The sequence below is a fragment of the Homarus americanus genome, unplaced genomic scaffold, assembly GCF_018991925.1.
Source record: "Homarus americanus isolate GMGI-L3 unplaced genomic scaffold, GMGI_Hamer_2.0 scaffold4060, whole genome shotgun sequence".
Classification (NCBI taxonomy): Eukaryota; Metazoa; Arthropoda; class Malacostraca; order Decapoda; family Nephropidae; genus Homarus; species Homarus americanus.
This window is the reverse complement of record NW_024746161.1, coordinates 11,503,665-11,526,514: the sequence shown is the minus strand read 5'-3', so window position 1 is coordinate 11,526,514 and position 22,850 is coordinate 11,503,665. Positions and strand designations below refer to the sequence as shown.

At 35.1% G+C, this 22,850-nt stretch overlaps 1 protein-coding gene across 5 annotated transcripts in view; it reads right to left on the bottom strand.

The window, feature by feature from the left end:
• LOC121879138 (maternal embryonic leucine zipper kinase-like) overlaps positions 1-22,850 on the bottom strand; it is a 33,137-nt gene that overhangs the window by 6,162 nt on the left and 4,125 nt on the right. For 4 of the 5 annotated variants that reach the window (XM_042385735.1, XM_042385740.1, XM_042385736.1 and 1 more), the window contains exons 7-8: positions 10,062-10,229; positions 4,873-4,881 (exon numbers count right to left, since the gene is read on the bottom strand). In XM_042385735.1, coding sequence (XP_042241669.1) covers positions 4,873-4,881; positions 10,062-10,229 — 177 coding nt within the window. The remainder of the gene's footprint in view (positions 1-4,872; positions 4,882-10,061; positions 10,230-22,850) is intronic. The other variant, XM_042385739.1, reaches the window with a different exon arrangement.

The window sequence follows — 22,850 nt, the reverse complement described above, 5'->3', positions numbered from 1 at the left end:
ACAAAACAGTCTCTTAACATTGTATAATGATATTAAGTACTGTACTACTTGACCAATTCTAGTTAATGCAACTCTGAAAACTACAGGTGAGTTTACAATCATCTAATCCTAAATTCAACATCAGTTAGCTCACATTACTATGGCATAAAATGAAATATGGCAAAAATATTGATCACAATCAACAAAAATATTTAATTTTGGATCAGAGCAAGAGAGATACAGGAGATATGAACATCACACAAATAAGCCTATAAACTGGCGAAACCTACTTTGCATCTAGCCATCTATCTACACGAGCCTTAATTTCCTTGAAACATGTCACCTCACACATGCTCCTCCCTAAACACTTCATGCACCCTAAAATACAGCATTATACAGGGTGATTCAGCAAAGAGTACATTAAATTGGAGGATGAAATCCTTGGATAATTCTAAACCACAATGACTCGATGGTAAAATGTCAGATTTTGCACATGCCCACGTGTTCATGACAGGTGCGAGCAAATTAAACATAGTCCAGGCAATCAGGAACGTGTCAGACAATCAATGGTACGATGTGTACAGGCCTGCATCGAGGCAAAAGGGCACAACTTTGAACATTTCCTTTAGGTTGTAACAAAGAGGGGTCACACTGTAGAGGTATGTGAATAAATTATTACAAAAACCTACAGGGGTGTCACTTCAAATTCACTCTCATTAATATAACATCTTAAATGTATTGTAACATGGAAACTATGCAGAATCTGACATTTTACCATAGACATTGTGATTTAGAATTATCCAAGGATTTCATCCTCCAATTTAATGTACCCTTTGCTGAATCACCCTGTATAATTTTACTGTAACACTTCAAATACCTCTAAAAAATTCTACATAGCAATTTGGCTGCCAAGTGCAGTAATCACTACTTACTTGTATCACAAAAGAGGAATATGTGTATAGCAGAGTAGTTGTCTCAGTAAACATACACATGCAGAAAATTAAGGTTGCACACAGAAAGGCAAAGTCACAGGAAGGCAATCAAAACAGAAAATAGTTCAGTAATGCATACAAGGATAGTGATGAGGTTGAGAACATGTGAAAGACCAACATGTAGTACTACAGTGTGAATATGGCCAGCAAAAGCAAGCATAATGGCACATAACAATTTTAAGAATAGAAGTAACACAGGGTGTCCACTAGCCAGACAAAACAAAAATCCCTGGCTTTTCCAGGTGTAAATTTGAAAAATTCCAGCTACATTAATTTGGTATTTATTACGAAAGAATAACAAAATTAGAGGTTTTCAATAATATGCATATACTATTGAGAAATTTAAAGATGATAATCAAGAAATTTCAGACCCTTTCGCGACCCACACCAAGCCTAATAATAACATTGGCAAATTCCTTGACACTCCCCCCTCCATATTTTTCTCCTCGGATTTGTGTGATTTATGTGGGTTGACCTAGACGTTCCATACGTCGGAAATCCGGCAAAAACAGAACAATCGCACTCCAGATACGCCTATATGACTCATAATTAATATGTGAAATAATCCACTTTAATAAAGTCACTTAATCATAAGAACGATTCATCTCTTAACAATACTCACAGCAGAATTAGTAGGTATACCTCTAATACTTGGTTATTTGATCACTAACATGAAATATGATAGTTACACAAACAATTGTTATTGTAATGGACTATTTACTGAAATTTTTTCATAAAAGTGTAATTACTTTGCTATTATACAGTACATCATTAATTTATGGTTCAATTGCTATCAAAATAACAATAGTTTGAAGTTGAATTGAAGTCACACAAAATTTCAGGTTTATTTGTAAAATTCCCTGGCTTTTCCAGTCCCAAATAAAATACCCTGCTTTTTCCAGGTTTTCCATATCAGTAGACACCCTGTAACATGAAGAATCAGAAGAGTTATTTATCACAGGAAATTCTTGTGGTGAGGAATATTTGTTGCTCATCTAAATTTGTTTCAAATGGTAATAAAAGTAAGGGAGGAGTCTTAATGGTATTGAAAATGAAAAATAAAAAGCTCTAGAATTGATGAAATACAGTGGACCCTCGGTTAATGAACACAATTCGTTCCACAGAGTCGTTCATTAACCGAATCCATTATTTCAATGGAATATTGGGTAAATTACATACAAAGTATAGCCTAAAATGCATAAAGTCAGAAACACTCCTAAAATTCCCCTAAATCACTATAGTATATACTGTATACGTATATATACACACTAGAACTCTTAAATCACAATTGCAATGTGATACAGGTGATTAATTTTTATCTCTTGTGCAAAATATATGACGTTTATAGTCAAATTATTCACTGTCTTGCAAGGATTCCAGCAATGCAAATTATATTCTCCTAAATTTAGTCTGTGATATTATATAAGATAAAAACTGTAAGCCTAAAATCCTGGCTGGGAAGATGGGGAGGTGAGGTGATATGTTTGACAGTTGGCGCCGAAGGTCTAATGTTTGTTTATTTATCAGTCCTTAAGAGTGACTAAGCTTTTCTCATAAAATGCCACTGAAATGACCTGGGAGAATATAATTGACATTGCTGGGATTCTTGTTATAGTGATTAATTTGAATATAAACAAGCTATAATTTACACTAGACAGTACAGGTTTGCACTTAGGTCATTTATTTCTGTTAATTTCTTTTAGTATGGTGTGTGCATGTAAATGAATAAAAGTAATGAAGAAATTTATGTAAATCTACCCAAAAATACAGTTTAAAATGTAGTAAAGTAATGTACTAAATTTTTTTTTTATCTTATGCAAAATATATGACGTTTATAATAAAATTATTCACTGTCTTGCAAGGATTCCAGCAATGCAAATTATATTCTAACTTTAGTCTGTGATATTATATAAGATCAGACTTAAAGCCTACTGTATAACCATCAAACCCTGGCTGGGGAAGTGACAGTGACATGTTTGACAGTATATATTTGTTCATTTATGTCCTTTAGATTGAGTTTTAGTTTTTTATTTATAAAATGCCATAGAAGTGACTGGGGAGAATATAATTTACATTGCTGGAATTCTTATAAGATAGTGATTAATTTGAATGTAAACATGCTATAGTTTATACACCCAGACAAAAATTTTAGTAATCATTTTGTACATTATTTTGATTATACGTACAGTACAGCTTTGCCCTTAGGACAGTGTGTGCATGTAAATGAGTTTCAATAAATGAATAAAGTTACATATATCAAGCCAAAAATATTAGTTGAAAAACTTCATGTAGACAGAGCTTGGATGGCTAAATTTTAGAATGACCAATAATTTTGATATACAAAAATGCAAAAGTATTCAAGAGCACAACCTTCTTGATATTTACTCCACTGGAAACGAATGTAAACATAGAACAGATTACTGTATTGGCAGACTAGCAAATCAGCTGATGCTCACAACAAAACGTGTTTATCATTAGGATTTCGTCAATCAAACTTTTGTTCGTTAACCGAATTGAAGACCCTTATGGGAGCTAATTCGTTAACCGAAATTTCGTTAATCGTACCGTTCATTAACCGAGGGACCACTGTACGGTTAACCAAGGGACCACTGTACAGTGGTCCCTCGGTTAACAAAATTTTGGTTAACGAATTACCTTCCATAAGAATCTTCAATTCGGTTAACAATATTCATACGAAAACATGTCAACATGTTTTGGCTTGCTCACCAGCTGGAAGATTAGTCCACCAATACAGTAATCGGTTCTAGGGCTTATATTCGTTTCCATTGGAGTAAATATCAAGAAGGTTGTGTTATTCAATATTTTTCCAAGTTTTATATTAAAATTATTAGTCATTTTAACACTTATTTAACATAATTGCAGTTCAGGGAACTAGTTTTTGGTGCACCCATCAACCACTTCACTCACCCACCAAGGCGTCAGTTTGTCTCTCTGTTCAGTGGAGGAAACATCTTGCTTGTGGGTCTCTTGAACACAGAGCATTTTTACCTTTTTACAATAAAATTATTGGTCATTCTGAAATTTATTTAACATATTGACAATATATAGTGCAGTGCAGTGTTGATTTAAAGAAAATAATCTTGAATTACACCTAGTGAACTTAAAATTTTATTGGTGAAATGACAGCATCAAGCATGGGGTGATTTCTCTTCCATCTCCACTTCCTTCTCTTCTCCCTTCTCCTCCACCCCCACTTCTAATTCCCATCATCATCATCAACCAGAAGCCTTCTACATACACACCTCAAAGTAAGTGTACTTTACTGCATTTTTTTTACTTTGTATGTATTTTTCGGTGAGCTGGAACCAATTATCCAATATCCCATTGAAACAATGGATTCGGTTAACAAAATTTTCGGTTAACGAACGACCTTCTGGAACGAATTGTGTTCGTTAACCGAGGGACCACTGTATATGGTTAAGTGAACAATAGAAAAATATTTGTGTAATAGGAGGGTTGAGACTTGGGGGAAACACTGAAAAAAAAAAAAAAAATGATTTACACACATGACTTTAGAACAATTACTGACATTAAGTATAGGAAGAGGCACAATTACCTTGATTAATAATAAATTTCTAATCATAACAAGTCAGAAAGGTGATAGCTGGGAAAGGTAAAAGCAGCAGTTATGAGTTAAAATAATTATCATTAATACAGTACAATCACCATAGTTAGACAATACAAAAAGATTTTTGTATAAGCCACTCATGCACTAAACTCAATAACAAAATGTAGATATGAACTCATAGTATTATAAAAGCACTAAAAATAAAAAAATAAAAAATCTACATCAGAAAGACTATCCACCACCACAAATGTGGGAATGCTGCTGGAAAACTAACTATAGATGACAATGAAGGCAACCTAACATATCTCTCACCTCTGGATCCTGATGAAGGGCAGTGAAGGTGGGAAAATGGGAATATAATTAGTATAACATTTTCTGGTATCATTTAGTTCAGTGGTTCTCAACATGTTTTTCACTACAACTCCCAACATAATTCTTGAGGGTGTTGACCCAAATCGTGTATTTATTCAAATCCTCTAATGATAAAGACTTAATAAAGCGGGACAGTAAAACCTCCATAATTTGGAATAATGGGCTCTTTGCAAAAATAAATTACATATCAAATTATCATCCATTATGCACCCCTCTGTTGACACATGATTTACTGTAGTTGTATATTCATTAATTGCTCTTGTATACAGTAAAGGGGGTCTTAATTACACTGTACATTGGGACCATTAACATGGAAAAAGAGCAGGTGGTGCTCATCTCACGTCTGTAACTGTACTGTACAGCTACTCCTCGACTTACGACCTACTCGACATACGACCACCGCAGTTGGTACCAAATTTTTTTTTAAAATGATGCGCATATTTTCTAGGACCGAAACGTTTCCGTTCCGTACGTGAGTGTCGGTGGGCTGGGTCGCCTCATGGCTACAGCATCCACGCAGTATAGCGCTCAGTTGGTGTTTGGCTGTCGTTGTTGTCGGAAGTGATCGCGCTGTGTACTGACAATATTTTCGTTTCTAATTCACTTTAGAATGACTGGCAAGCGTAGAAGTGAGAGTGCTGGTGGTGCTCAGAAGAAAAGGAGACGGTCAATTACTTTTGAGACGAAAATGAAGATAATAATGCAATATGAAAATGGAAAACGGCAGCAACCATTTCACGCGACCTAGGCTTCTCTCACTCGACGATATCGACAATTTTGAAGGACAAGGAACGAATTCGTGAGGAAGTGAAAGGATCAGCACCTATAAATGGAAAAATAATAAAGAAAAAAAGACAAGGTCCTATTCATAGGATGGAAAAATTACTTGTGATATGGATGGAAGATCAGACACAAAAGAGTGTACCCTTATGCCTTCTAACCCTACAGGCTAAGACAAGAAGCCTTTTCGAAAGCCTGAAGGAGCAGGCAGGAGATGAGTGCAACCAAAACTTCACAGCAAGTCATGGGTGGTTCCAAAGGTTAAGAACCGTTACAGTTTGCATAGTGTAAAGGTGAGTGGAGAGGTAGCAAGTGCTGATGTGGGTGCTGCCGAAGCTTTTAAGGAGGAGCTAGATCGTGTCATCGTGGAGGGAAATTATTTGCCTGAGCAAATATTTAATGTGGATGAAACTGGCTTATTCTGGAAGTGCATGCCAGAACGGACATACATCCACAAAGAGGAGAAAACCATGCCGGGATTCAAGGCACAGGTCACTGACCCACATTGGGGCCTGGGGGCTAAAATATTATAATAATAATAATAATAATAATAATAATAATAATAATAATAATTCATAGGTCTAAGTCGTGTTTCTCACTTTTGATCTTTTTTTCATTCTTGTATTTCTTTATTATTATTATTATTATTATTATTATTATTATTATTATTTTATTATTACAGTATTATTGCTATTATTATTATTGTTATCATTCTCATTTTATTTTTGTGTATTTTTTATTAAAATTTGTATTTACTATGAATAATTATTATTATTACTGTATTATCATTATTACTATTACATTTTCACTCCCCAGGCCCCGATGTTGGTCAGTGACCTGTGCCCGGGTGGGCTGTTAAAAAAAAAAAAAAAAAAAAATGATCCACAAAAAACTTTCGGTTTTCAGAGCTTTTCGGTTTTTGGAATTTCGGATAAAGGGTTGTCAACCTGTACTGTATTATTTTTTGCATTTTCGACTTACGACCTGGATTTAGGTCCCTAACCCTGTCGTAAGTCGGGGAAAGACTGTACAGGTACTCCCCGACTTACAATGGGGTTAGGGACCGACATCCAGGTCGTAAGTCGAAATGGTCGTAAGTCGGAAATGCTTAAATAACATAGAAAATCGAAAATTTGGGTCTCCTTTTCTTCTCAACACCACAAAATACTCACTTTTAAGCTTGCCAGCCATTTTAAGGTGAATTACAGATGAAAATTTTGTCTGTGTACTCACTTTGGGACTCAAAAATACATAATTTGACCACATTTTGATACGACTGAGGCGGTCGTAAGTGCGGGTGGACGTAAGTCGGGGAGTACCTGTACTTCCAAATTGCGGTGTGAAAAAACACGCTAAGCATTCTAGAATTTTTCATATGGCAATGGAGTACAGTATACTTTAGACAAGCTGGTTTAAATGCTTACACTCCTTTACAAATAACATACATACATACACACACACACACATTCATTCTCTCATGCATACTCGCTAACTCACTCACACACACTCACATACATTGTTCTTTAGTACTGTATTATTTTTATGTCAATGTAGTTATTTCATTGTTTTACAGGCAATGACCATTATACAATGGATCAATATAAGCTCAATTAGTTTTACGACTTTAAAGAATTAACACCATTTGCCACTATGCGATGGCTAAAGCTCAGTTTTACGATGGTCGCTAACTGAATTCTTTTCTTGCAGTGTCACTGCTAGGAAAAAGTGATGTTCAATAACCCGCTATATTCCGAGATATGATGACGCAATCTTGGAATGGAGTTAAAATTCAATGTGATTTACTAATTCTCACATTTTTCTTACCTGATACTTAAAACCCTATTGGTGTCACGAACTGTGTTGAGAACCACTGGTCTACTTCAATTAAAATTCTTAAAAACATTGTGCAATAAATGTACCGTATTTTTTGGCTTGGAAGACGCACCCTGGTTTTGGAAATGAAATTCTATTTTTTTTTTTTTTACATGGGTATTAACCCACCTGGGCACAGGTCACTGACCCACATCGGGGCCGAGGGGGCAAAAATGTAATAATAATAATAATAGTAAAGAACCATAAAGAAATACAAAAATGAAAAACAAAATCAAGAGTGAGAAACAATATATGTATGTTATGTTGTCAAAGTAAGAGAAACAATTGAGATCCTGCAATTGTGTGTAAATGAGGGAGAAAGTCAGATTAGGAACCTGGGACTTGGTCACAATTTTTGTGATGCCATGTGGCAGCAGGGTCTACCATTATCTTCCCAGGCAGTAGTACCTCCCTGTTTGGTAGCTGCTTACTACCGACACCAGTGAAACCGTTGCCTGATAATTATACAGCCCTTTTGGCACAAGTACACACACCTCTTTGAATATCATCACTTAGAACTGCTTATCAGTCGTCATTTTCATCAATTTAAAAAAAACCTGTATAAGAAGGTGAAATCTTTAATACAGCGCTCATTTTATACACCTGGTCACCTCCGACGGGAAATATTTTCCAGCGGTAGAAGGTAAGCAAATGTAAACATATATATCAACGTCTAAATAAACAAAAAATCTTTATTTAAAAAAAAAAAAAAAAAAAACTCTGTTTGCAAAACCAGTGACTGATAGGTTCTACATAATTATAAAACTGAAGAAACTAAGACCCTGGTTGTAGCTGTAGTAAAATTAATGTAGAAAAATTAATATGGTTGTTGTAAGTAATGTTATCTAATGTTAATAAATGGAACAATAGGAGTAGCTAACCATTAATGATAAAGAAAAAAGTGAGGCTGCGCGTAGCTAAGTGTGCACATGTAAGAACATTTCGTCTTTACTCTACATAAGAATATGAAAGCAACACTTATTTACTGTTCATATATGTTTTAATTAATGTTTCTGAATTTATATTTGATTGAATTATTGTTTATGTGTGCAAAATGAACAATACAATTCATTAATACATAGAATATTAAAACACACGAGGAGACGAGACGGCATTGTTTTTGTTGTTTACAAAACCAGTGACTCATTGGTTCTACATATAAAACTGAAGAAAATAAGACCCCAGTTGTAGCTGTAGTAAAATTAATGTAAACAAATTAATATGGTTGTTTTAAGTAATGTTATTTAACGTCAATAAATGGAACAATAGAAGTAGCTAACGATAATGGTAAACAAAAAAGTGAGACTGCACATATGTAAGTGCGCACATGTGAAAACATATCGTCATTACGCTACATAAGAATATGAAAGCAACACTTATTTACTGTTCATATATATCTTAATTAATGTTTCTGAATTTAAAAAAAAATTCTACCCACCAGTGGTGATAAAGTTGAAAACATAAGGACAGCCAATGTTGTTGTGTGTGTGTGTTTTTACTTGGATGACGAGGTTGTATTTAAATTTGGAAGATTTAATTTTGTGGGGTTTTTACAGTCTAAATGGGTATCCAAATATGAGAGCCTACTGTAAATGGGTGTCCAAATATGTGAGCCTACTGTAAATAGGTGTCCAAATATGAGAGCCTACGTATAAAGAAACAAACATTCCTGCGCTTTGAGACAAGCAAACGAGCTTTAGCAATTCCTCAATAGATGGCGCTGCCACACCACTGCCATTAGTAAACAAATCACACAGCAGCAAGGGTTATTGTTAATTTTTTTGCAATATATCAACAATATTAGTTAAATCAATAGTTTTATAGTACTGTATAGAGAATACTTGTAATTGTTAATTACTGTAGTGAGGTAACAGTCTTTGTAAGGGGCTGATTTCAGTTGACCCTAAGAAAACCTCTACTACAACTATCAACTCGCGTCCTGGAAGATGCATGGTAATTTTCAAGGTATACTCTTGTCATAAAAAGTGCGTCTATTAAGCCGAAAAATACGGTATGTTTATCTTACATAAGTAAAGAGGCAGTTCATAGGTTAAAGGATTAAGAAAGTAATTTTAGCTGACACTATACTAAGTGAATTATGGTTGGCTAGAAAGGAGCATGAATCCATATTACAAGTTAACAAATGCAATATTCCTTCACTTGTATCAATATAATTTTAAATTTTGTTTATAAATCAATCAAGATTACAAGCTACAGGATTCTTATTTGTTAAACAGCATTTTTTCACCATTTAAATTTCCAAATACATACCCAGTAATTCTTTACAATTATCTGCCTATAAAGAACAACAAATATATGACCTGAAGGAAATAAGTAAAATTTCTGTGACAAAAATTTTACATGATTTGCAGATGTGAATTATTGAAATATACAGAAGTCAATACTTATGGAAAACCATGGACATTCCAATAATTTTCAGGTCTGGTTAGATGTGGACATAAATACAGGCTGTATACCTTATATTTAGACGTAGCATCCACAGCTTGTGACTGGCCAGCAACAAGCCAAGGATGAGCCAGGAGTTGTGTTACTCTGATCCTTCTCTTAGGATCTACTTGTAACATTGATGATAGCAGGTCACGGCTTCCTGGACTTAACCACTCGGGATTTTCATAAACACCTGCCTGTAGACAAAAGATATTTTGGTTCAATATCAACCAACCAGAAAATACATCCAATTACTGTACAAATCTATACTGTTTAATAATTAAATCTGACCATTTTGTTCATCCCAGACAGGTGTATGTGCAGCCCCACTAACAGTGTCATGTGCATTCAAATTAGTTATTATTCCTGAGTAACTTTTGTTTGAATATATTATCTGAAGTACCTCCAGTCCAGCATAATTGACTTTTTAATTACTTTAATTATCTTTAATTATTTCAAAGGTCTTTAACTAACACAAATTACTCAAATTTTTAAATTGTGAACCCAGATCCTTAATCAGCAAGTAAAGTAGTACCTTTGAATGAAATTTGTTCAAAATCCCTAAGTCTTAAGCTTGTCATACACTAATTAGTCACTGACGTAATTTACGTCATGTTAAGCTACAGTTCTGTAGGCTTTGCTAAGAGCTCCTATGGGTCCAGAATTGTAGGATAACTCATTTTATATGACATGACAACTTAGGGCTATAAATAAATGTGTGGAGGTTGCAAAAACAGACATGGCAGGGTGCGTGTGTGATGAAGGGAGGAGTGTCATGTTCCTGCCTTCCACACTGCGGTTTCCATATCTTTCCGTGAAAACTTTCTGGACTCTATCTGACATGCAACTTTGTGGTTCCACTGTACATAATGTATATATAGAACTAATTTTATAGTTGTATTGATAAGTAAATAACTTAAGGAATTAGAATTGATAGCAGAGATGCTGGTACCTCTGACTGACCTTGCAGGCCTGGCAATGCTCAACTGCCCAGGACCTTTAAACCATGCAAGAAGCTTATAGGTATACTTTTCACTGTTACCACATGACTTTCCGAGTCCTTTATAGTTGTTTTAGTCAACAAAAAGAATGTGAAAATCTTTGATGACTTGGGCACGACTAAGTTAAATTAATTTGACCATCTATGAGTTAAAACAAAAACAAAACAAAAAATAAAACTAGTGGGTTTGGAAAAAAAAAAAAAAAAGTTTTTGCTAACCGTTTCCAGAACTTTCAAATTTTCTGATGAATTTAATTTGATGCCCTCTTTTTATTATTACAGTATTGTTATCAGTAGCCTCTTTGGCAAGAAATTATTCATAAAACTCTTCTACACAAGCCAGTAAAAAAAAACACTTGGACACACCCTAGTAACTGGACACAGACTAACATTAACTGTTTCATCTAACAAGTTAGATCTTATTGACTCATAAGGGAACATTTGTTGTAACAACAACTGAATCAAAATCTCATCATTAACATTTTCCAGCTATTTTACATGCTTGCATGGGTTAGCCGAGGTTAATTGACGGCAGTTGTCGAGTACAGTACACAAGAACAGGATGTACACTTCTGTTTACCACCACAAGCCAAGGGGGCCAACCCAGAAAACATGGCAAAGACCAAGGGATGAGCATGGCTCTGGTGACCCAGTTGCCAGCAGGCATGTTGATGCAAAGTTTTACAGCTGGATGTCCTTCCTAACACCAACCCACAGAGTGGGAGCAGTTGGCAAGACAGGGTCGTAACTCCCTGAGGTAATCAGACTACCCACCTTATTCTACTGGTAATACAGTACAGGTAACTCGCATTTTCCGCGCATTTGATTTAAGCGTTTTTGGAATAACGCGATTGTTCAATTAATACCAAAAGCTAATTTACGCGCACCTATTTTTTACATGTCGTGCGCAAGACAGTTTAAATTTGCCGCGCGTATTCGCCTGGCAGTGGAGTCGCGTGTGATGCCTGGTGAGGTGTTTGTAAGTTATAACTAAAACCAAACCCACTAGACTAACTGCCACCTCTGCCACTGTGATAAATCATATGTGGACTAACAACACTCTTAAAAATCTTGCAAGTGGAATTATTTATAACAATATCTCAGATCACTTCCCAGTTTTTGCCATGTATAAAACCACAAGACCTGAAAAGTCAAGTAGAGTCTCAATACAATATAGAGACTACTGCACCGACAACATGCTCCTTTTTTAAAACAACCTAATGAATGCTAACTGCGATCTTGTCTATGCCTCTGACAACCCTAACGTGAACAGCTGCAATTTCTCTTGCATCTTCAATGTTTACTTTGATAAATGCTTCTTGCTCAAGACTAAGTCAGTGAAAACTGTATCCATTTCCAAACCTTATATCACAAGCGAAATTAAGATGATAAAAGAAAAACACAAACTCCAAAGGAATTTTGCAAAAAGACCCATAACTTTCAGTGATGCTTACTGAAATATCAGAAATAGAGTAACTCATTAGAAATGCCAGACGTAGCTATTATACAATTAAACTCCAGTTAGCATCAGGAAACAGAAAGAAAACCTGGAATGTCATAAATTCTATTCAGAACAGGAACACTCAGCTTTTATGATAAATGATTCAGTTGTAACGGAACCCTCCCTCATTGCTAACCACTTCAAGAATATTTTATTAATGATGGCAAAAATCTTGCAGAGAGCATCCCTGATCACCATGAGCAATTTAGAGCCTACCTGCAAAACAGACAGCAAAATGAGCTGCTCTTATCCCGTCTCAGCAGATAAATTACTGGCCATCATAAAAATTTCCAAAGATGCAGCAGCAGGGGAAGACAATATACCAACGAGCATCATTAAGAAAGTAGCCCACTTATCACTACCTGTTCTCCTACACATCTGTAACTCCTCCTTCACTAGTGGTGTCTTTCCGGATAAACTGAAAATTGCTAAAGTTCACCCAGCATATGAAAAATCAGGGGACAAAGGTCTCTTCAAGAATTACTGCCCCATATGAGTCCTCCCAGCCTTGAGTAAGATACTGGAGAAGCTAGCATGTAGTAGACTAAATTCCTTCTGCAATGCCAATAACTTCTTTACAGACTCCCAGTTTGGATTTAGAGCAAGAAGGTCGACTGAAAGTGCTCTGCTATCCTTTAGTAACGACATCTTAAATTCCTTTGATGACAGTCAGTTCACAGTCGGAATATTCTTGGACCTCTCTAACGCCTTCGATACTGTCGACCATACCATCCTCCTTTCAAAGCTTGAACATTACGGCATTAGGGGCCTATCCCACAATTGGTTTACCTCATATCTGTCCAACAGGATGCAGTATGTCTGCTATAATAATCACCAATTTGACTCCTCGCCAATCTTGTATGGTGTCCCCCAAGGTTCCATTCTCAGTCCAGTACTGCTTTTGTTGTACTTAAACGACATAGTCCACGCCAGCACACTCATAAAATACAACTTATTTGCAGATGATGGTAATCTCTATGCCAGCAACTCAAACCTCCATTCCTTGATGAGAACTATGAACACTGAATTGACTAAAGTCAGGACCTGGGTAATACGCAATAAACTGACCTTAAACCTTGAGAAAACCCACTACATGATCTTTCACAGAAGGAAAAACTTACCTCTAGACTTGGACCCCCTGTACCTTGGTAATACAGTCCTCAAATGCGAACAAACTACTAAATTCCTCGGAGATATTGTTGACGAGAAACCACATACAAGCCATTCACAGTAAAGTCAATAAACAGTGCGGTATCATGCATCACACTCGACAGTCACTCACTCTCACAGCAATGAAAGAAATCTATCATGATATTGTTTACCAACACCTGATTCACTGTCACACACTATGGGGGGCCTCTGGCTCTTCAAAAACACAATCTCTGGTTACTGCACAAAAGAGAGTTGTACGGACAATGACCTACTTGAAAAAAAAACCAGATCACACACGCGAAAAATTTGCAAAATTGAAAATGTTAAAATTCGAAGATATTAACACCTACTGCTGTGCCCTCTTTGTTTACAAATCTATCAATCACTTGCTCGACAATAATTATTTCTAGTTACGGAATAATCAGAGATACAACTTAAGGCATCCAGAGCTACTAAGACCACCCCCCATGCACTCCTCTCAGTCCCAGACCTCCATAAAATATCACGGTGTGAAGGTGTGGAACAACTTAGCCCCACCCATCCGAGTAAAGACTACGCTCCCTTCCTTTAAATCATCTCTAAAAAAATAAATTTTGTCTAAGTATTATTTATTGTAATACCTACTATATTTACAGTAACTGCTTTTATTGTACCGTCAAAACCGTTTTATCGGAAATTATCATGTAAATAGAAAAGAAAATACCATTGCGATAAACATATTTGCCAACTTGACATAATCCTGACAGCTCTGTCCTCTTGTGATCTGTTAGATATAAACTAGGTTACCCCATATTTATGTGAATATGTTGTATTATGTTTTGTGTTAGTCGTGGAATAAAGCGCCACTTTGAATGCGCATGTTATGTTTTTGTTTTGTTTTTACGGAAGGTCCCGAAAATATACTGGAAAGAGCAACATCGTTTGTGTCATTGTCTGAGCCTCTCGCATCATATTTCGTTGATATCCACCAAAAATGAACACTCTAACTTTAACAGGTTATGGGCACAGGTTGGTGTTTGATGGTGATGAAAGCAAGTATGAGTTGTGGGAAGTGAAGTTCTGAGGCCATTTAAGACTTCAAAAACTTCTCGATGTCGTTAATCAAGATGGAGACGGTGCAGAGGAGACGGAGAAGAATGCTGAAGTGTTTGCAGAACTAGTCCAGTACCTCGACGATAGAAGTCTTTCCCTTATCATCCGAGATGCTAAAGATGACGGTAGGAAATCATTAAAGATTCTCCGTGAACATTATCTAGGCAGCAGCAAGCCAAGAATTATTGCCTTGTATACAGAACTGAAGTCACTCAAGAAATGAAATGAAGAGGCCATTACCGACTACGTGATACGGGCTGAAACGGCAGCAGCTTCATTGAAACTAGCAGGTGAAACCATCAGTGACAGTTTACTTGTAGCAATGTTATTAAAAGGATTACCTTTAGAATATAAGGCATTTTCTACTGTTGTGACACAGAAAGAAACAGCTGTTAGTTTTTCTGAATTTAAAGTAGCATTAAGAAGTTTTGAAGAAACTGAAAAGTGTCAACAACAACAAGGTGATGATGAAGATAATGTAATGAATACAAAATTAAAGAATATGAATATTAAATGCTTTTCCTGTGGAAAATTAGGACACAGAAAATCTGAGTGCAGAAGTAAAGACAAATATAATCCTAATGAAGCAATGCCTAGTAGGTGGTGTGATAACTGCAAATCCCCTACTCATGATACAAATTATTGCCACAGAAATAATTCAGTAAAGTGCAGAATTCAAGACAAATATACCGTATATACCCGTGTATAGCACGAGTTCTTAAGACCAAATTTTTGGGCAAAAAGTTGGGGGTCGACCTCTATACGGGTAATAGTTTCGTTAGGTTGAAAAAAATTTACCAGTAACTACCAGTAAACAATGGAAACGACGCACCAACGCACCACCCGCTGTGAGTGTCGGTACAGTTGCCAAGGCAGATCTCTTGCGTCATCATAGCAAGCCCAAAGTAGCCAAATGCATGGTATGGTATGCACAGGAGTATGTAAAACATAAAGTATTCATTTTTAAAAGTGTATTTATAGATACATAAATTTTTGTTAATTAAATTTGAAACATCAATATGATGTGAGTCAGGTCATCTACACACAGTTGCCAGTTTCAAAATTTTCCTTTTAAAATTTTAAGTTACCGAGTATTTCTTTTCCCAAATCGTTTTACAATACTGTAGGTAAAACAGTATACTATTGTGCAAACCCCACAGAAAAAAAATTAACAAATGGAGACACCAAAAATGTAAAAAAAAAAAATGCTGTCTGACTTGCAACACTGTTGGTAGGGTCAGGTGGTTCTAACGGTACCTGCCAGGACCCGGTAATCAAATTTATAACAATATCTAACCTCAATTACTGTAGTTTATCTGATGTAGGCAATATGAAGTAAAAAATACCAGTTAAAGTGAGAAATTGGAAGAGAATAAACAAGAAAGATGTTGGGCTATTTTTGGTAGGGCTGAGGGAGAGAGTACCAGCTGTTTGGTCTTTTTTGGCGGGAGAGTCACGCAAATATCCGTACTAGTATTTGTTTGGTGTCTTCTGTATTTTTAAAAATGAATACTTCTAAATTAAAAGTACCGTAACATTGTATTATATAAAAACTTGTCATATTTCTGGAAAATAAGAAGCAAGAAAATAAGAATACACCGGTAAACACAATTTCAACGTACGCTAAAATTAAAAGCTGCTTAAGAAGGGCCGATGCAAACACAAAGCCTCCACGACCAGGGCTCTGCCGTATCAGCTAGACGGTACACGTGTTTTTCGAATCGTTTTCAGTTAAAAAACTTTTACATCACAAGTGAATTAGGATAGAATATTATTGTAATATAACAGTTTTTAACTGAAAACCATTCAAAAGGCGATTACGGTAACATCTTGTGAACGAAAGAAAGCGAGTCATTGTTTTTGTCACGATTTTATCCCACTTTCCACTATAATACGTACGTCATTTCAGCAAAAATATTACATTTCCATATTCTCAGAAATAAATAGTAGTTTTGCTGAAACGTGATGTATTTCAATGTAAATTAGGATAAACTACATGCAGAAAACAAAAGACTTTACCTAACCTTCCGATGTTCAAGATATGTTACTCGTATTTTTAATAGTTTTCGGTTAAAATACTGTTATATTAGTGATATTCTATTCATACTGTGGTTGATATAATACCTTCACGGAAATGTAATATTTTTTGCTGAAATGACATACGTATTACAGTGGAAAGTGGGATAAAATTGTGATGAAAACAATGACTTTCGCTTTGTTTCGTTCAAAAGATGTTACCGTAATCACTTTTCGAATGGTTTAGTTAAAAAACTGTTGTATTGTATTACAATAATATCCTAATTGACTTGAATAAATATTACGATACCATATTTCTGAATATTTTCATTAAAATCCATCAAAATCATTTTCCTTGTCATCGTCTGCAGCACCAAACAGCTTCTCCCAGTCCTCTCCTTGAACAGGGCTAGAGGGAACGTGTTTTTCGAATCGTTTTCAGTTAAAAAACTATTACATCACACGTATATTTTACCTAAACTGTGCCTGAATGAATATATTCTCGGAAATAAATAGTAGTTTTGCTGAAACGTGATGTATTTCAATGTAAAATAGGATAAAATACATGACGAAAACAAAAGACTTCACCTAAGCTTCCGATGTTCTTGAGATGTTATTCGTTTTTTTAATAGTTTTCGGTTAAAATTCTGTTATATTACAATGATATTCTATTCATACTGTGCTTGATATACTACATTCACGGAAATGTAATATTTTTTCCTGAAATTACGTACGTATTACAGTGGAAAGTGGGATAAAATCGTGACGAAAACAATGACTCGCTTTCTTTCGTTCAAAAGATGTTACCGTAATCGCTTTTCGAATGGTTTAGTTAAAAAACTGTTGTATTACAATAATATTCCCTCCTAATTGACTTGAATAAATACTTGAATGGAAATATACAATATTTTTGTTGAAACTACCTGCGTTTCAGTGTAAAGTGTCGTAATAATAAATGGTAAACAAGTTTATAGGACGTAGAGTTTTTCTGAAGGTTTTGTTGTTCCATTACCCTCAAAATCTTGGGTCGACCTATAAACGAGGAATATCATAAATTAACGATTTCTTGGTCATAAAATCGGGGTCGACCTATATACGAAGGGGGGTTATAGACGAGTATATACGGTAATCCTAATGAAGCAATGCCTAGTAGGTGGTGTGATAACTGCAAATCCCCTACTCATGATACAAATTATTGCCACAGAAACAATTCAGTAAAGTCTGTAACTAACAGTGAAGAAGATAGCCATTCACTTGCATTTAGAGCTAGTGTCAGTTCTGCTTATAATAATGTAAGTAGTGATGTAAATGCACAATGCCTGTTGGTACACTGTGGAGCGACATCACATATCATAAGTGATAAATCCAAGTTTGTAAAATTTGATCAGAATTTTGATTCTTCTAACCAGTGTATAGAATTGGCAGATGGTAGTAGGCAAAATGGTATTGTATCAGGTAGAGGTGATGCAAGAGTTGAAATTAATGATGTTAATGGTAATAGTCATAAAGTTCTACTCAAAAATGCTCTATGTGTTCCTTCCTATAAACAGAATATATTTTCTGTTTTAGCAGCCACACAGAAAGGTGCATCAGTAAATTTTACCCCAAATTCTGCAGAATTGAAGGCCTTATATGGTACAGTGTTTGATATTAATAAACATGGCAAACTGTATTATTTGAATGATGTGAACTCACAGAAAAGCAGCAGTCATACTATTGGGGAATGGCAAAAATTTTACGTCATTGTAATGTGAAAGATATACTTAAATTAGAAAATGTTGTTGATGGTATGAACATTACAGATAAGAATAATTTTGATTGTAATGTATGCATTTCAGGTAAAATGTCTCAGTATAGAAGTAGAGAACCTGATCAGCGAGCTACAACCAATTTAGAACTTGTACACTGTGATTTAGCAGGTCCTGTAGACCCTACTGCAAGAGAAGGTTTTAAGTATGCCATTTCCTTTGTAGATGACTTCTCTGGTATGATAATGATATATTTTTGAGATCTAAGAGTGATACTCCGGCAGCTACATAAAAATTCTTGGCGGATTCTGCTCCATATGGATCTGTCAAACGACTAAGGTCTGACAATGGTGGTGAATTCACCTCCACTGAATTTAAAATCTAATGATTACAAATCACATAAAGCAAGAATTTTCTGCTCCATATTCACCACATCAAAATGGTACAGCAGAGCGAGCTTGGAGGTCTATTTTTGATATGGCTAGATGCTTATTGTTGAAAGCAAAGGTACCTAAGACTCTATGGACTTATGCTGCGAAAGCTTCAGGATACATTCGTAACAGATGCTACAACCCGAGGATTGGAAAAACTCCCTATGAAATGTTCACTGGAAAAAGGCCAAATCTGAGTCACATGCACGTATTTGGAAGTGCATGCCATGCTTATGTCCAGAACAAGAAGAAGTTGGACCCTCGTAGTGAACAAGGAGTGTTCATAGGATATGATGGATTGAGTCCAGCCTATCTAGTATATTTTCCAGAGATAAATGATGTTAAGAGAGTTAAATGTGTAAAATTCAGTAACAATTTTAATCAGGAAAATGTGGTGTTAGATGTTGAACATGAATATAAAAGATATACAGCACCAAACCCAGAAACTGAAGTTATTACAAATGAGACAGCTGCAGAAGACACTGAAAAACAGATACCCTTCGAGGTAACGACAAATAACCCAAACATATGGAAGATTATGTTATGGAACCTGACTTTTCCAATATTTCCAGGTGTTCTGTTGATTTTTGCTACAGAGTTACAGATATTCCAAGAAACTACCAAGAGGCAGTCTCATCTCCAGAGTCCATGCAGTGGCATAAAGCTATGGATGAGGAAATGGAGGCTCTAAGAGACAATAACACATATGAACTCATGCCACCAGTTGAAGGTAGATCAGTAATTGGTGGAAAATGGGTCTATGCAGTGAAACTTGGCCCTGATAGTGAAGAAAAATTCAAAGCTAGGTAAGTAGCTAAAGGCTATTCACCAGTTCAAGGTGTGGACTATCAAGAAACCTTCTCACCAACAGCTTGTGTTATATCAATAAGGATGTTACTGCAGCAAGCAATACAAGACAACCTTATGATTCACCAAATGGATGTTAAAACTGCTTATATGAATGCTGACATAGATTGTGAAAATTTATTTAGAACAGCCAGAAGGTTATGTTAAAAGTAATATAGGTGAATAATTTGTTTGTAAATTAAAGAAATCTTTATATGGTTTGAAACAAAGTGGCCAAAATTGGAACATGCTACATAATTTTCTTTTGAGTGAAGGTTTTCATCAATCTCTTGTAGATTATTGTGTGTATACTAGAATTGTAAACAAGGTGAAGGTAATTATTATTATCTGGGTAGACGATATAATTATTGCAGCCAGTAATGGTGACATACTTAGTGATGTAAAACTTTCCCTGTGTAATAAATTTAAAATGAAAGATTTAGGAAAATTGTCTTGGTTCTTAGGTATGGAGTTCAAATTTGAAGATGACCGTATTAAGATAAATCAAACTAAATATTTAGAGAAAATACTTAATAGATTTAATATGTCTGACTGCAACCCTAAGTCAATACCATGTGATTTAAGTGTAAGTAAAATCATTAGTAGTGACTCTAAAGAACTGTGATACTAGATTGTATAGACAAATTGTCAGCAGTTTGATCTATGTAATGACTGGTACAAGACCAGATCTATCTTCTATTGTTTCAAAATTGTCGCAACATATGGCAAAGCCTACTAAAGCACTTTTTGAGTTAGCTAAACATGTTTTGAAATATGTTAAAGGTACAATTCATTATAACTTAAAGTTCAGGAAATCAAAAAGTCCATTAAAATTGATTGGTTACTGTGATTCAGATTGGGGTGCATCGGAAGACAGGCGTAGTATTACAGGTTACAGTTATCAGTTAAATGAAGATGGTCCATTGATTTCTTGGAAATCTAAGAAACAGAATGTTGTAGCATTGTCCTCATGTGAAGCTGAATATATGGCTTTAACAGCAGCTATGCAAGAGGCTAATTTCTTAAGAGAGTTGTTAACTGATATGTAAAATTCTAATAGAGAACCTGTAACATTGAATGCTGATAATCATGGAGCTATTGCATTGGCTAAAAACCCTGTACATCATCAAAGGTCAAAACATATCGATATTAAGTACCATTTTATTAGATCAGAAGTAGAAGATGGTATTATTAATCTGCAGTATGTTCCATCAGAAAATAACATTGCTGATATGTTCAATAAACCAGCATCTAAAGAGAAACTAAAGAAGTTTGGTATTATAAGAGGTGTACCCTGGTTTAAGAGGGGGTGTTAGATATAAACTAGGTTACCCCATATTTATGTGAATATGTTGTATTATGTTTTGTGTTAGTCGTGGAATAAAGCGCCACTTTGAATGCGCATGTTATGTTTGTTTTGTTTTTACGGAAGGTCCCAAAAATATACTGGAAAGAGCAACATCGTTTGCGTCATTGTCTGAGCCTCTCGCATCATATTTCGTTGATATCCACCAAAAATGAACACTGTAACTTCAACATGTTCAACCCTAATACTGTACAACCCATGTTGTACTGCTCCCCCATTATACTTATGTTTTTCAATTCCACTGTAATTTATGTATATGCTTATAAAAAAAATAATAATAATAAATAAAATAAATAAATATTGAAGTGATAATCGTGGTAACATTATGAGATGTTTTTATTACCACCATGCTATTGTACTATTCCAGATGTTGCTAAATGGTACATAATACTTCCTTGAGATAAATGTATAGTACAGTATATATCAGGTGCCAAAAAGAGAGCTCAGGTTCTCAACTGGCTCAGGCATGTTAATATTGTTATTATTATCCACTCAGTATCTGGTTTTTTTTTCTGGCTAAATAAACTGTTTCAATTCAATTCAATAAAGTCGCAGTCATATCAACATCAACGATTTTAATATTAATAATAATTATTATTATTATAATGTAATAATAAAGAATACTACTACTAATGATGAAGATAATGAAGTATTCTGTACAAGAACTGTGACGATGTCCAGAAAGCTTCCCGTGTATCGCTTTCTCAGTTTACACCAGCACTACTTTTTCTCTGTGCTCTCATTTGCATTGTGTGTTTATCACGTACCCTTTTAGTATTAAACGCGGTTTTACCCATTGAGTATGTCTGGAAAACGTCCATCTGCCTCCTATGGGGCGCCTAAAGCTAAAAGGGCACAAAAAACAATCGCAATGGACATGGAATGAAATGTGATCACCCGTCTTCAGAGAGGAGAGCGTGTGTCGGAGGTTGGCCGCGTGCCTGGTTAAGTGAGAGCACTGTTCAGACCCTGTGCGGTATATGATGGTTCCCCTAACCTGTACCATTTACATGTATTCTTATGGGAAAATTATGTTTAATTTACAAGTTTTTCAATTAAGAGGTGGTTTTCAAGAAAATAACCCCTGCATAAAACGAGAGGTGGGTGTACACTGTATAATTTTTAATGGTTTATTAAAAAAAAAAAAAAAAAAAAAAAAAGAATATCACTCAGACTATGCCCATTAACATTTCAATGTGAAATTATATTGCGTAATAATGAACAAATATATTTAAGTACAGGGTACTGTATTGTACATGCTAAACCTGCATCCTATGTATAGATTAATACATAAGAGATTGGTAAAAGCATATGAAAGAATTTATATTATAGTAATCATTTGCTAATGAAGAAATTATGATTTTTTAAAAGTAATATAACCAAAATACAGGGTATTTTGTTAGCAGGTACAGTACATAACTACAGGATGTCTTATAAAGTCTGCATGCAGTTTAAAATGTTAATAACTTCAGTTCTATAGAAGATAAAAACAATCTTTAAAATTTAATGGAGAGGCAATTTATTAAAGTTTTAACAACTGTAATCTTTGGATTTTAATTTTCAACATATCCACCATCATTATGGATACAAAGCTTATTACGATTTTGAAGTTCCATGAACACGTTCTGCAGTTGTGTTTCCGTTATGGCACCAATCACATCAGTTA